Here is a 15,523-nt window from a genome sequence, read left to right as displayed (position 1 = left end):
AGACATGGGTAAGACATTGCTATTCGATTAATACAGAGTCTAGACATGGGTAAGACATTGCTATTCGTTTAATACAGACTCTATACATGTGTACGGCATTGTTATTCAATTAATATAGTCTCGACATGGGTATGACATTGCTATTCGATTAATACAGAGACTAGACATGGGTAAGACATTGTCATTCGATTAATATAATCTTGACATGGATAAGAAAAGGCTCACTGATTAATACAGAGTCAATACATGTAGTCAAAGACACGAAACATTTATTGATTTTACATATATCTCGACTTCCCTTAGCTTTCTTTTTTCCGTTCCTGTTGAACTTACATGTATCTGTAAAATAAATAAAAGAATGCTTGATTACATAACCGTATCTTGTAAGGCAAAGATTATTACCTACATGTTTTAGTACAGAATATTAATTTGCATTTTGGTAATTGATAAATTACGCCGAGAAATGATTTATAATTTTATAATTTCGTTCTGCATTCCTCTCGATGATTCAGAGCTAATTCATCCTTGATTGCATATGAATTGACAGAAGAAAAGGTAACCTGAAACATTGGGAAAATTTACCTTTTTGGAGATATTTGCGCATAGATCAGTGTTCCGACAATACAGAACCACTTAAAAATGTTTCGGCTAGTGAGCATTTTATAAATCTTTAGTTAAGGAATATTACATAGAAACGTTTAGCTAAACATATCTGTCACTGCTTTTTCATACAATAATTGCTGAGTGCATAAAACAAAAAGTTAATAATATTTGTGTAAACTGATGACTAAATGTTTCTCATATCAAATATACAAAGACAATTGCATATTGGCTGGTGGGTTTATTTTTCAGCATGACACAATTATTGATAACACATCGGTTTTTCACAACAAAAGGTCTGAGCGGTTGGTTCATATTAGTTTTACCAGGCAATTGTCCAAACAGAGTACATGATTTAAACGGGTACGACGTCCAGTAGTACCCGTTTTTCTTACCAGAAATTCAAGGTTGCACTGGGAATTTCAACTATCTTTGAGGACATCTTGGTTTTACTAAGAAAACAAAAATTCTTCAATGCCTGAATTCGTGGTGCTGTTGTTTTCAGACAAGGGTTATTGATCTAGAGGTCTTGATTTTCATTTATTGCAGTTACGAAATCCAATCCAAAACAAACCAGATGCCCACGAAAATTATGTGATTCACAGTTATTCTGCATCTGTTTTCTGGTATTTTAATAATTGAAAAAATTACAAGCAAAACATTTTAGCATCTGCATTTCGGATAAGATGGTGACAAACATGTAAAGGACCGAATTACAGGTTATAAACAAGAATTACAGTTTGCTGTCAGCAGAAGGATACCTCCTCCGGTTGGTAAGGTTGTAGGACTCTGGTTGAGGCTACATTCAGTTTGTTTTATACTGGCCACTACAGAAGATCCCACTGTTGTCGCAGCCTGTCAAATGTAGAAAAAAAAAAGAAAAAAAAAAAAAAAAAAAAAAAAAAAATATATATATATATATATATATATATATATATATATATATATATATATATATATATATATATATATATATATATGAATTAGTTCCAATAGAAGGTTAGCGGTTAGTGTTGCTGGTGTTGTTCAGCAGATTACACTGTTTAAAATGTTCTAGGTAACGCACGCTTCAAAGGTGTTTCTGTCTCCTGTCAATTGATTAAAATATTGTCAGACAGTGAATTTTCACTTTGTTAATCAGACCATACTCAGACCATTCTGCCGCTGTCAGGAAGATCAGCACTTGCATTGTTTAGCATTAGCCTCGTTAGCCTTTCCCGTCCCAGCAAACTGCTTCCTGTACATCACAGCATGCAAAACGCCAACGCTTGCAAAAAATATCTGATCCCTGAATCCGACTCGCTTTGAAACATCCATTCTGTTATTTGAATGATAATGTTTATAATGTAAAATTGGTGTAATTATACTATGTCAGCGATAGATCTGCTAGATTAAGAGTTTCACGTTCTATTTTATTTGCTTTGTTGTTTTTTTTTTAACTTAGCTTCGAAAGCAAGGCAAAAAGATATTCAGGGAGTTGCCAGCTTGAGGGACACTGTTGTTCTCCGATTTTTAAGGGAAGTTGTAAGGGGAGTAAACTCACTGCGAGAAGTATGTCATTAAAAGGATTGAATATATTCCGATCGGCAAATAATTGACTGACAATCAGAATATCCTCCTCTCTTTCCGATAGGAGTCGAACAACTTGGAGCTAACGGTAGTGATACTTAGCAAATTTTTCTTAAATTTTTCACGTACGAACATAGGGCTAGATGTGCGAAAGCGAAATTCTACTGAAAAAGGGTATTCCGATTTTTAAGGTACTATGTCCTGATTTTATCAACGGTTTATACTAAATATGTTCCTCAGATTTCTAAAAATATCTTCCCGAAAATTGTATCATTAAATATATCAATAACTACCTGTTATTATAACATTATTTCTTTGCAATAGTTGACACACTGTCACAGGCTTTATGACGTCGAACCATTTGGATAGAATGCTAAATTGTGACTGATTCCTAGGCTGCTCAATTATGTACCAAGGAAGCAATTATATTTTTCATCTGGAGTATGTATGTATGTATGTATGTATGTATGTATGTATGTATGCATGTATGTATGTATGCGTATATGTATGTATGTATAAAACCTATCAAACTTTGACTGCTGAGTAAGGCTTGAAGGTTTAAAAATACTTACAAAACAAGCGAATGTAGTAGTTGTAGACCCATCAACTGTTGAATCTTGATTATATGTTGTCAAGTAAGTATTGGACCCACTTATGACCGATGCAATACATCCCATTATTCCACCAGCTAATAATAATAATAATAATAATAATAATAATAATAAAAATAACAATAATAACCATCATCATCATCGTGATGATAATAAAACAAGAAGAATGATCGACATCGTAATCACAATCATCTCCGTTTATTATAAATTTTTTGAAAACAATAAAACTGAATAAAACTAAATCTTTGCACACCTTAGACTTAAGAGAAACAAGCACTCTGTTTATCACATTTTTTTAAGTGGAAAGAGTTTAGATAGAAAATAGAAGAATTACCTTCGGCATGTCATTTCATTCTGGTTCAGAGGCTACATCTGTCAATTCTTGTGCGTGATAAAATGCAACATTTAAAAGTTGCTTACTAGTTGGGTTTTTGTTTGTTTGTTTGTTTGTTAGTTTGTCTGGGGGGGTGTTTGCTTTTCTTGGGGGGTGGGTGCAAATTATTATTCAAAGTGTAACTGTCCTTCGAAAATCAAAAGAAAGTTCTGTGTGATTTCACACTGTCTACTCAGGTCAGGTCAGCTGGAGTAGTTAGTGCATCATCTATATGGACTTTGATGAGACTGTCCACTACGTTTCTGCCGAAATATATATCGATTCCATAACGGCTATTCACCACATATTGAATATTGGATATGACAGAAAAAAGTAGCATTCCAGTTGATGGATATTTTTGTGATGCTGGATGCAGAAATTGTATTAAATCAAGCGTATTGGTGTCGTTGAGTCTAGTGATACACATTTAATGCTTTGTGTGACTGGATACTTGCCTTATTTGGTTTGAAAGAATGCTGTGGTTGAATAGCTTTCTGTCAGTTGGGAGACCAGAGATTACTTTCATATGCGAGATGAATTTATTTACTCCTATAGTTTGATATTTAAACAACGCGTGTCTTGGGGGTGGGGTAAAAAATATATACCGTGTGGTAGTAGATATACACTCATGTTCTAGCTTAAGCTAGGCATTAATAAAATTCTGCGTATGGTAACTTGGCCCTATTCTGATACACGTAACCATTTTTTGCAATATCCTTTGGGCTACCGATTGGAATGACAGTCGCAGTATTGTAAATAGTAATCATTTAAGATGGTTCCATAAGACTGCGCAAGGAAAATTATCGCGGTCGTAGACAATCAATAATGGAAATACTGTGCAAGATTTTCATTGGCTTATTTGGACCAAACAGATCCACATAGAGTGATAAGTTAATGTTTTGTCTTATACAAATATATTGAACCGCAAAACACTGTATGTTAAGTGCATCAACTATGTGATAAAAGAAGATTCCAAACATTGCACTTGTTACTTCAAACAAACAAACAAATAAAAGGTATGCGAACGAGCAAGCAACAAAATCAACCGTGCAATTTATTTTAGTAAGAAAGTACGCAGAAGCGGAAAGATGTCTTCATCTCAGAATTATCCTACCTTGTAACTCGAAAAATGTTGTAATATGAACAGGTAATATATACTGTTTGCAGTCTTTTCATCGCAATTTTAAATAATTAAACATGACTCTTTATGTTTATCATTGAGCATCTACCTGAAAACCCAGGTCTCTGAAAACCAATTTTAATCAACCACTGAGGTTGTACACGCCTGTGAAGCCCACCTCTTCTGAGTACCAATTATATTAAACACTTAGGTTGTACACACCTGAGAAGCCCACCCTCTGTGAACACCAATTACATTAAACACTTAGGTTGTACACACCTGAGAAGCCCACCCTCTGTGAACAGAGTGTGTAGTTGAATATTAATGTCGTTTTGTTGTTGTTACAGACATCCAATCTTGATACACCGTTACAATAAGAACTTGTCGTGTCATTGTAGTTGTAGTAAAACACTCCCAGGAAAATATCGGGACAAGTAACTTGCACGCTTTTGCCGAAACCTTGAAGAAATGAATCAACTTGTTAGAAAATAAAATAAAACTGTTTATTATATAATTGCCATAAAAATGTACACACAAATACAAAACATACATACATGCATACATACATACATACATGCATGCATGTGCATACACACACACACACACACACACACACACACATACATACATACATACATTCATACATACATGCATAGTTAACTATATATAATTATCTGGTAATGATATAGTTATCCACTTCAAACAAAGAAACTGGAAAGATATTGAAGAATTATTTGTTTGTTTTCTATAATATTCTGATGTGACCTTTCGGAATGGTATCTACGCTATGTTATGTCATCAATGGCTTGAAAATTAATTTTACCACAAATATCAATTACGTCAAAAATACATGGGAATGATTATTTTTTGGTGATTGAAACCATTTCTTGTCAAATAAAAGACAAGAGAAAAACGTACCTTCTTTCACCATAACGTGATACTCTGTTACATCTACTGTCGTCTCGCAAACGGCATTTAGTGAAATCCCTGTGGTATTGAAAGCTTTCGCTCTTTCATAATTGAAGCCAACGTCCTTATCTGTAAGATATACATGCAAAAGACAAGAGTAGGCGATAGCTGCAATGGCAAATTTATCAAATCTACAAACAGATCTAAGGATTCTGTCGATTTCTTGACGGTTGTCCTATGCAAGAAGAAACAAACTGACAAAAAAATCTCTGACGAGAGACAAGTTTGTATCTGTGTCATTTCCTTTATTTTAAATATTCCAATTATGAAGACGAAACTGGCTGTTCTAATTTCGTTTCCCTTCATATCTTCCATATACGAATAACCTCATCAAACTTAACTATTAGAATTAAGACTTCACTTGTAAACAGTTCGATCAGATCTTCAGGTGTGATAGAATTTCATCAAATCCATAAGAACACAATCTAATATTTAAGAAATTATCTTCAGCTGTGAGCTATTTGTTCTTTGCAAAGACGTTATACATTAAAATCAGATATAATTATGTGTAACTTTATTAAAGAGAAACTAAAATAAAATAAAGTTATCTTATGCGAGACTCGTCTTATAAGTATTAATCTCGTAGTTTTCATGTATAGATAAATTATATGCAATTTTTTATACAGCTTTGTTTGTATTCCGTACTGATAGTTTGTATTTGTTGGGTTTTTTTAAAATTTGAGTCAGAGTAATCTCCCCAACAAATGGACGCCATCTGTCTCGTGGAAAATTTTCCTATTATTTATTAGCAACGCTAAAATTAATATCATATGTAATGTGACCTTCAGTCAAAAGACTGAGGTGTATTGCTCACATAACTAGTTAAACACATATCTAGTTACACAATTACCAGAGGTGTATTGATCACATATCTCCTTAAACACTTACAGGTATATTGGTCACATAGCTAGTTACACACTTACAAGTGTATTGGTCACATTGTTCGTTACACATTTACAAGGGAGTATTAGTCACATATCTCGTTATACATTGGCAGGTGATGTATTGGTCATATATCTCGTTACACACTTACAGGTGTATTGGTCACATAGGTCGTTACACGCTGACGGGAGGTGTATTGGTCTCAGACCTCCTAACGGACTTAACAGGTTTATTGGTCACATATGTCGCTACACATATACAGAAGGTGTATTGATCACATATCTCCTTACACACTTACAGGATGTGTACTGGTCACATATCTCGTTAAGCAGTTACAGGAGGTATATTGGTCACATATTTCGTTACACACTTACAGGAGGCATATTGGTCACATAACTCCTTTCACACTTACAGGATATGTATTGGTCACATATTTCGTTACAAACTTACAGGAGGTGTATTGGTCACATATCACGTTACACAGTTACAGGTGGTGAATCGGTCACATATCTCGTTACACACTTACAGGAGGTGTATAGGTCACATATCTCGTTACACTTACAGGAGATGTATCGGTCACATATCGTGTTGCACACTTACAGGTGTATTGGTTACATATCTGATGTTTTTACATCTATCTATACAGTATGTCTTATCATTCCAAATTATGGTTATCAATGTTTTAGTCAATAATAGTTTTAATACTAATATCCTATGATCGTAGTTTGCACTTCAAAGATGAGCCATGTAGCAAGTGCGTAAATTCATTCATAAAGTTCCAAGGTTGACTCATATTATTAGTAGAAGTAAACATGATGTGAATCGACAAGTACATGAGTTCTTGAAAAGACCAAGCGGACCTAATATATACATAATCATTGTTAAACAGCTGGTGTTGTTTACGAGATCGTATTATTGAATTATATGTGAAGACAATCTATCTATGGCGTTTTAACAACCTATACAATGCAATTATTTTGTAGAATTAGGCATTTTTAGTAGCACTACCAACCTTGGGAGTTCTTCAGTTAAAATTGAGGGGATTGATTCATTTCTTGAATTTAATCATTCGCTGAAATTACAGTGCTCGAAATATTCAGATTAATTGGAATAATAGCTGTACGGAGTTACTGTGGATTCATTGAAAGACAATTTTGATTTATAACTCTCATGGAATTACTGTAAATTATTTAAAGACATTTTGGTCTTATATCATAGTGATTGTTCTATAATGTTGATAATCATTGGTGGTGCTTGCATAAGGTTATATTTTTTAGAGAAAATGAATTTCCCCGGTTTTCCTCACTGGTTATACTGGCTATTTAAAATAACTACTTTCTATATTTAAGGCATTGTTAAAAGACCTTTAATTCCCATTATTTTGGCGTATGATTGATCGGTGTAGTGTGAGTTATAGATTATACAGCTTGGCCTTACTTCAGATGCACGCTTATCGCAAAACTGCTAGCTCCGCTTAGTCATTTTCACTTGCTGGATTTAGTATGTAATTTCTTTTTAAAAGAGCCATTAACTTCTCTTACATTTTATATGTTTTGTAATTCATACATTGCACTTTCAGAAAGTGGTATTGTCTAGTCAGACAAAATTAATTTTCCGTATTTCAGTAACTGCTAAAAATGGTGTACTTTAGACTAATTCAGGCTGATTTTTCGAGCACATGGGAGCAGCCATTTTGATTACCTATGTGCTTAGATCATCTAAACTTTCTACAATAACCAAAGAAATTTCATCCATAGTACATGAAAGAAACATAGAGGTATGCCAACATTCTGTCCATTGTGCATGTTACAAACAACAAAGAACTTCACCTTAGAACTATCACTCTCTCAGAAGTTCATAATATCTGTAGAGACCCCCACCCCCCATTACAATACAGACCATCATTCGGAATACCTATGAAGCTCTTTCGGAATACTCGATACTTTTAAAATTTAAATTTTTGTAGGACTTTAGAGTTTCATTCACCATACTGAAGGTTATTTGTAATTATTTCACTTTGTATTTTAGGGAAATAAGTAATACTTTCAATTTTTCAAAACTTGCTGGTTTTTCTATTTCTTGTTTATTTTAAGACCATATAATCGTAACACTGGTTACACATTTACAGGGGATGTATTGGTCACCTATCTGGTTCCACATTTACAGGAGGTGTATTGATCAAGTATCTTGTTACACACTTACAGGAGGTGTATTGATAACAAACCTAGTTACACACTTAAGGCCTTCCTTCGTTTTACCTAGAGAAGTGAGCTATTGGGAATCACAAGAATTCCATTGGAATTCTTATATGGTATAGATCTCATACTGGAAGATTGTCCCTGAGATAACTGAAATTCATTGCAAAGGAAGTAATTACGATAGTTATTTGTGTTATGCGAGAAATATCCGTAATGGTATATAGGAGCTATTTCACGTGTATGTTCGATTAGTACATACTTTACGAAACAAGTTTAATAATAGTATGTGCTACAAGCTGCTTGCAGTCTCATGACAAAAATGAATATGAACATGTTATGGCTCAAAATGGAACTGAATTTTATACTTTCGACTGCAATATTTTTGTTGCTTACACATTCAAATACTCACCTGACTGTTGGTAGTAATAGTATGAGTAGGCAGATGTCTCTCTCAGGTCTAAACATATATAAGCGTAGAAGTATGTTGTCCCCCCGATAAATGGCAAGAATGAATCCGTAGTTCTGAAATTAGAGCATCAAATATATCCATTATCTGAAAGGTCTCGAACACGAGGCCGGCGGGCTGCATGCTACCTGCCAAGCCGTATCCTGAACCCGCAAAATGATTGGCGTTACAAGATGTCATGAGATATTGAAATAGTGGTGCGGCCCTTGGGACATCGAAAATTCTCTCATGCGGTCCTCAGGGTTATTTTAATTTGAGACTCCTGCATTATCTGTTAATTTGAAACTATCACATTTGTGTTTCGAGCTATTTATGGATCCCTGAAATTTGAGTACCTACAGAAAACAAGAGTTCAGCTGTACCAAAAAGAATTCAAAGCATTATTTTGTCAGAAGATTGTGCTAGCTGTGCGAAAAAGTGATATAACTGGTTGGTGTGCAGTTTACCATCAAGGACGTTTTATCCCATGTTTTAATATAACTCATACGGTAATATCCAGCTATACGACAGTTTTGCACGGATTGCACTTGCGTATAGGAACTTAAACTACGTTTCGAGCCAAGCAATGCACAAAATTCACGTGCTTGTTTCAGGTTTGGGAAAGATTTCAGGTCTAAGAAATATTCTGAAGTAGTATTCGCTATTATTTGGTCATTCTATTGACAGGTTTACTACTTAAGGTCAAATTTATTTATGAAATATAGCTCTAAAATCAAACTAGTGAGGGAACCGCGTTAGATCAGTTGTTGCAGGGTCTCATATTCGATACCCAGCCCGACCGGCCTGAGTTAAAGGGAAAATGAGAATTCTAGTTGCAAATCAATGTACTTAACTTTTAGGTGATGAATAATATAACTTCTCCATTTTATAAATCTATTTTGATTTCTTTTCTTTTCTAAACAAATGCTACACAGCTTTCGTAAACCGAAATATCACATACAGAGCTTAAGGGATTCGACCTAAACACGCAAACTTGTATAGGTAAAAAGAAAGGGAATCGATAAGCGTAAATACTGCACAGGCATAATTAAAAATACCTGATAGATAGATAGATAGATAGATAGATAGATAGATAGATAAATAGATAACACTCACTCTATGACAAGTACACGTACCTTATCACATATTTAGTACCGGAATTAGACTCACAGGTATAGTTACGTTTGCTATTCCCTGTTATATCAGTTGACATGTACATGGAATTAGTTCCGAATATGAAGGTTCCATAGTTGCTACTCTTCCAAGTACCAAGAAATCCGCTAGGAAAGTTACAAGTACCGCCTGTGAATAATAATAATAATGATGATGATGATGATGATGATGGCAATGATGATTTTAATAATAATAATAATAATAATAATAATAATAATAATAATAATAATACAATAACAACAATGGTATATTGTCCTTGTGAGAATTCATCTTAATAATTCTCAGTGCTCGAGTAACTATTCCTGATGCCAGTATTACTTGTTACAATCACCCCATTAACAACAGAACAATCATTGTGAATTCCTTTAAAACTACAACGACGACGACCACAGAAATGTTAACAGAAACATTACATAGGACAACTTAACAAAGGAAGTGAGGAAGGAATTGATTAATTAACGAAATAATGAATGATAGAACGAACGAACCGATGGCAGTCAGTCAGTATAATTCAAATGAATGTATGAGATACTTACCGAAATAAAACTAACGTTTGATTCAACAAATCAATAAATGAATTATGCATAATGGAAGAATTTTCTTTTATACCCCATATTCGTCACATTTATTTAGTATACATTCAATGTATAATCATCATAAAGAATTCATTACACAATCATCATAAAGCAATCAATACACAATCATCATAAAGCAATCAATACACAATCATCATAAAGCAATCAATACACAATCATCATAAAGCAATCAATACACAATCATCATAAAGCAATCAATACATAATCATCATAAAGCAATCAATACACAATCATCATAAAGCAATCAATACACACTACACATGAAGCATTCAATATATAATCATCATAAAGAATTAATTACACAGTCATCATAACGCATTAAATGATCAATCATCATAAAGCATTCAATGCAGAATCATCATAAAGCAATCAATACATAATCATTATAAAGCAATCAATACACAGTCATCATAAAGCAATCAATACACAATCATCATAAAGCAATCAATACACACTACACATGAAGCATTCAATATATAATCATCATAAAGAATTAATTACACAGTCATCATAAAGCATTAAATGAACAATCATCATAAAGCATTCAATGCACAATCATCATAAAGCAATCAATACACAATCATCATAAAGCAATCAATACACAATCATCATAAAGCAATCAATACACAATCATCATAAAGCAATCAATACACACTACACATGAAGCATTCAATATATAATCATCATAAAGAATTAATTACACAGTCATCATAAAGCATTAAATGAACAATCATCATAAAGCATTCAATGTACAATCATAATAAAGCAATAAATAAAGAATACACATACAGCATTCAATATATAATCATTATAAAGAATTAATTACACAGACATCATAAAGCATTCAATACACAATCAATATTAAGCATTCAGTACACAATCATTACAAAGCACACAGTACACAATCATCACAAAGCATTCAGTACACAATCATCACAAAGCATTCGGTACACAATTCTCAAAAAGCATTCAGTACACAATCATCACAAAGCATTCAGTACACAATGATCATAAAGCATTCAATACATAATCAACATGAATCATTCAATATACAATTATTATAAAGAATTCAACACATAAACAAACTGTGAGTATTCTTAACACAACTGGTCTATTGAAAACGGTGATATTAAACACAGCATTGGTGTTATAAATATCAGTAGTAATAGTAGCAGTAGTAGTAGCGTTATCTTACCTATAACTTGGAATATACACGAAAGCAATGTTATCGGCAACACTCCAACCATCTCCATCTAAAATAATTTGGCATTCAAACGAATGCCTTTCTACCAGTGAATGAAACTTTATCATTAGTCATATTTCACAAATGTATATCCTGCATCTACTCCCCTACAATTTTGGAACAGCTTATTTTGTGATATCTCTTACATTCTTCCCATAAATAATTATTTAATCTGTAGTATTTTACTTTGGCTCAGGAATGTTTACGTAGAGTCTACGTCATTCTTAGTTTTGTGTAGAAAGAAACAGCGTTTTGAAAAACGAGTTCATATTCATTCTGTTGTTTTATTGTCACCTTAACTATGGTAGGTGTAACTTCGGTACAATTGAACGTCTATACTGAAATCCCGCTAATGACATTGTGGGGCGGTCGTGCGGTAGATAAGCATGAAAGACGATGGCTTGATAAGGGACCGAGAAGAATACCTTGGCAAAACAATTGAATTCGTTAAACGATTTCACTTGCTATTTATTAGTTACGAACTTACGTATGACGTACAAAATGACATGAAATTTGATACATTTAAATGTAAATGTTCTCTCTCTCTCTCTCTCTCTCTCTCTCTCTCTCTCCACGCGGCTCTAGTACAAGTTCTACAGCGCGCACCTTCTGATGTCCCGCTGATATTCCTTTATTAAGAATTGAAATCCCGTTCATAAATTAATTGCATTCAATATGTAGTAGTAGTAGTAGCAGCAGCAGTAGTAATCTTTGTTGCTGGTGATCTTGCATCAGTAGCAATTTAAACTGTACTAAGGCAAAGTAGCAGAATCTACTGTTGTTATTTTGCCGTTGTTGATACTCTTTCACGGAATGAATGAATGAATGAATGAATGAATGAATGAATGAATGAATGAATGATATTATAAGAACATTAATAATAGTAGTAACTATAATAGTAGTAATTATTAATTTATACTATCAGTAGTATCCGAAGGAACAGCAGTAGTAGTATAGCAGTAGTAGTAGTAGTAGTTATAATAGGAAAGAGAGGATGATACAGTTGTAATACTGTAGGCTAGAAGTTTTGCGTGATGTTAGTTTCATGGTCCTAGATTCCTTCAAATGCATCATAATGATGGCAAGCATATTAATCTTTATTGAGTGATTACATATAAAGGGGCCCCGAGTGGCCGAGTGGTCGAAAGCTCTCACCGTTACAGATCACTGCAATCTCACCTCTGTCTCCATGGGTTCGAGTCTGGATTCGGCCGATGCGGTTATGTGGGAAAGCTTGCCAGTAGCTTCTCGTGGGTCGGTGGTTCTTTCCGGGGTTTTTCAGGGTTCTTCCTTCACCATTTATACTGGCCGCCACGTATAGCCTAAATAACGTTGAACCCTACAAAAACACATCAGAATACCCCTATTAATTTGTATTGAATGATTACATATCACAATATCCCTATTAATTTGTATTGAATGATTGCATATCACAATATCCCTATTAATTTGTATTGAATGATTGCATATCACAATATCCCTATTAATTTGTATTGAATGATTGCATATCACAATATCCCTATTAATCTGTATTGAATGATTACATATCAGATTATCCGTAATAACGTATCTGTATTGAATGGTTACATATCAGAATATCCATATTAATTTACCTGTAATGAATGATTACATATCACAAGATCCCATTAATCGATATTGAATGATTACATATCACAACATCTTTATTAATTTATCTGCATTGAATAATTATTTATCATAATATCCCTATTAATGTATCTGTATTTAATGATTATGTAACAAATATCCCTATTAATCCGTACAAATGATTACATATCACGATATCCTTATTAATTTATCTCTATGGAATGATAGCATACCACAATATCTATATTAATCTGTATTGAATAATTACATGCCACAATATCCATAGTAAGCTCTATCGAATGATTACATATTGCAATATCCATGTTAAATTATACGTATAAAATGATTACATTTCAAAATGTTTCTATTCCTTTTTTGGTGTGCTCCCTTTGTGGGAGTATATTTACTAAAATTATTTTTAAATAAGTCCACAGATCTTTTCGTTTTTAGTCCGTCCCTTTCACTTTTGTAAGTTTGTGTGTCTTTTATGAACAGTTCTTCAAATATTAGTTTTTATACCTCAAGCCCAATAAAAAATAAAAAAAATCGTTTCCAGTAAGTAAACAAATAACAAAAATAAAACTGTCCTATATAATCATTGTTTCGGCATTACTATGCACGTTTTATTCTTTGGGAATCCACCTAATTATATACAACTAGCTGCTTTTTCGTTCCATATTTTCAAAAAACTTTATTTCTCCTATTTTCTTTATCCTGTATTCATCGTAATCTATCAAAGTGCAGTATTAAGCGTAATTGTACAGTTTTCAGACATTCTGTAAGGTTTTTCATTCAACGGTTAGTATCAGCAAATGTAAATCGTGCTCCCATGGCACGTTATTACACCATATCCCATGTTATCCCATGGCACGTTATCCCATGGCACGTTATTACAACATAATTCATACCGGGGTGCTTGATCAACAAATTTAAAGTATGCTGCTTTTCTGTTCCAAAGAAAGAAAACAGTAATATGATCTTTTGTATTTTTTTACTGATCTAGGTTAAAGCCTTGTACCACACATGACTTTGTCCTAACATCACGTATACATGCCCACGTGTGAAAAGTCACCCACTTAAGCCCCTGTAATGGGCTCAAGAAGAAAGTCATATGGGGTAGAAGATATAAACCTAGATTAATACATGGTTGTACATAACAAACGACGGTAAATGTGAGGATGAAAGGCTGATGTCAATTACAAGTCAGATGGCACGCATAATTCTTTGAGACGAATTTTGTTTGCACTACCACGGGACATTCTAGTCTGCCATTTGACATGCGAGGTGCTTTTTGGGGGTTGGATTCAAACCGTCGTAATTTATATTGATACACACATTAGCTGACCATACGAACTTCACGTGTAACAGATGTCAATCAATAATGGTTATAATCTAAAAGATACCGATTCAAAAGCACAACCCGAATTTGAGATGTTTTATTTTCGTTGAATATTTTGAAAGAATTTATGACCATATCTAATGCTGTCATCATATTAACAAACCAGTGCCGTGTTTCTAATGTTCCATACAATTTTAAATCGCTATTTCGTCATACAAATTTGTAATATATGCTCAAACGTAGTATGATTTTTAAAATACGTATCCGAGTTCCTTCATACATCATAAGATTTAGGAATTTTCTTGGAACAGCAACGACGTAAACGTGGTGCATAATACAACAAAAAGCGTCAGAAATCATTACTTGATGTTGTGCATGAAAAGTTATTCCCCATGTTTATTTGATATTGTGATGTACCGAGGCCCTTAAAATCATAAATTCGAAGAAGTAAAGAGGTGTTAGTGTTATACTGAATTGTGAAAACACTGAGATTATTAATAATGAAATAGACAAAGCATTTTCAAAGATTCCTGAGAACCTGAAAAAAGTAACCTATGCATCATCATGATGGACTGCAGACCGATGCGCGGTAGTTCTGCTGCATATTTCCCAGTTAAATCCTATTCGTGAGTAGAGTTACATTTCATCACCAGCATGTATTCGGTGGCTTACCGGATTAATTGTTTAACAAATGTTGAAAATCGATGTCTTGATTGGGCGCTTTTGTCTGCATTGCATCACGAGAGCAACAACAAGGATCAGCTTTTAAAAATAAAACCTCACCTGGTTGAACTTACGTC

The 15,523-nt window shown here is 33.7% G+C and overlaps 1 protein-coding gene across 1 annotated transcript; it reads right to left on the bottom strand.

Moving 5' to 3' along the window:
• Positions 1-1,307: 1,307 nt before the first annotated feature.
• LOC149778486 (uncharacterized) lies at positions 1,308-11,959 on the bottom strand. Its single transcript, XM_089938484.1, has 7 exons — positions 11,732-11,959; positions 9,904-10,069; positions 8,732-8,844; positions 5,192-5,311; positions 4,553-4,732; positions 2,742-2,857; positions 1,308-1,455 (listed from the first exon to the last, which is right to left on the bottom strand). Exons 1-7 carry the CDS (start codon positions 11,787-11,789, stop codon positions 1,321-1,323), a joined length of 888 nt encoding a protein of 295 aa, XP_089794610.1. The 5' UTR covers positions 11,790-11,959; the 3' UTR covers positions 1,308-1,320.
• Between the last annotated feature and the right edge of the window lie 3,564 nt (positions 11,960-15,523).

This window comes from Sinohyriopsis cumingii, chromosome 17 (genome assembly GCF_028554795.1).
Source record: "Sinohyriopsis cumingii isolate HCF-2022 chromosome 17, ASM2855479v2, whole genome shotgun sequence".
Classification (NCBI taxonomy): domain Eukaryota; kingdom Metazoa; phylum Mollusca; class Bivalvia; order Unionida; family Unionidae; genus Sinohyriopsis; species Sinohyriopsis cumingii.
This window is presented reverse-complemented; position numbering and strand designations above follow the sequence as displayed.

What these genes read in the sequence shown, in the direction of transcription:
- LOC149778486 (XM_089938484.1), bottom strand. Translation starts at nt 11,789, where the DNA reads ATGGAGATGGTTGGAGTGTTGCCGATAACATTGCTTTCGTGTATATTC. An exon ending in GTGTATATTCCAAGTTATAG is followed by an intron (nt 10,070 to 11,731) that starts GTAAGATAACGC and finishes TATTATTCACAG; the next exon opens with GCGGTACTTGTAACTTTCCT. An exon ending in GGTACTAAATATGTGATAAG is followed by an intron (nt 8,845 to 9,903) that starts GTACGTGTACTT and finishes CTCTAATTTCAG; the next exon opens with AACTACGGATTCATTCTTGC.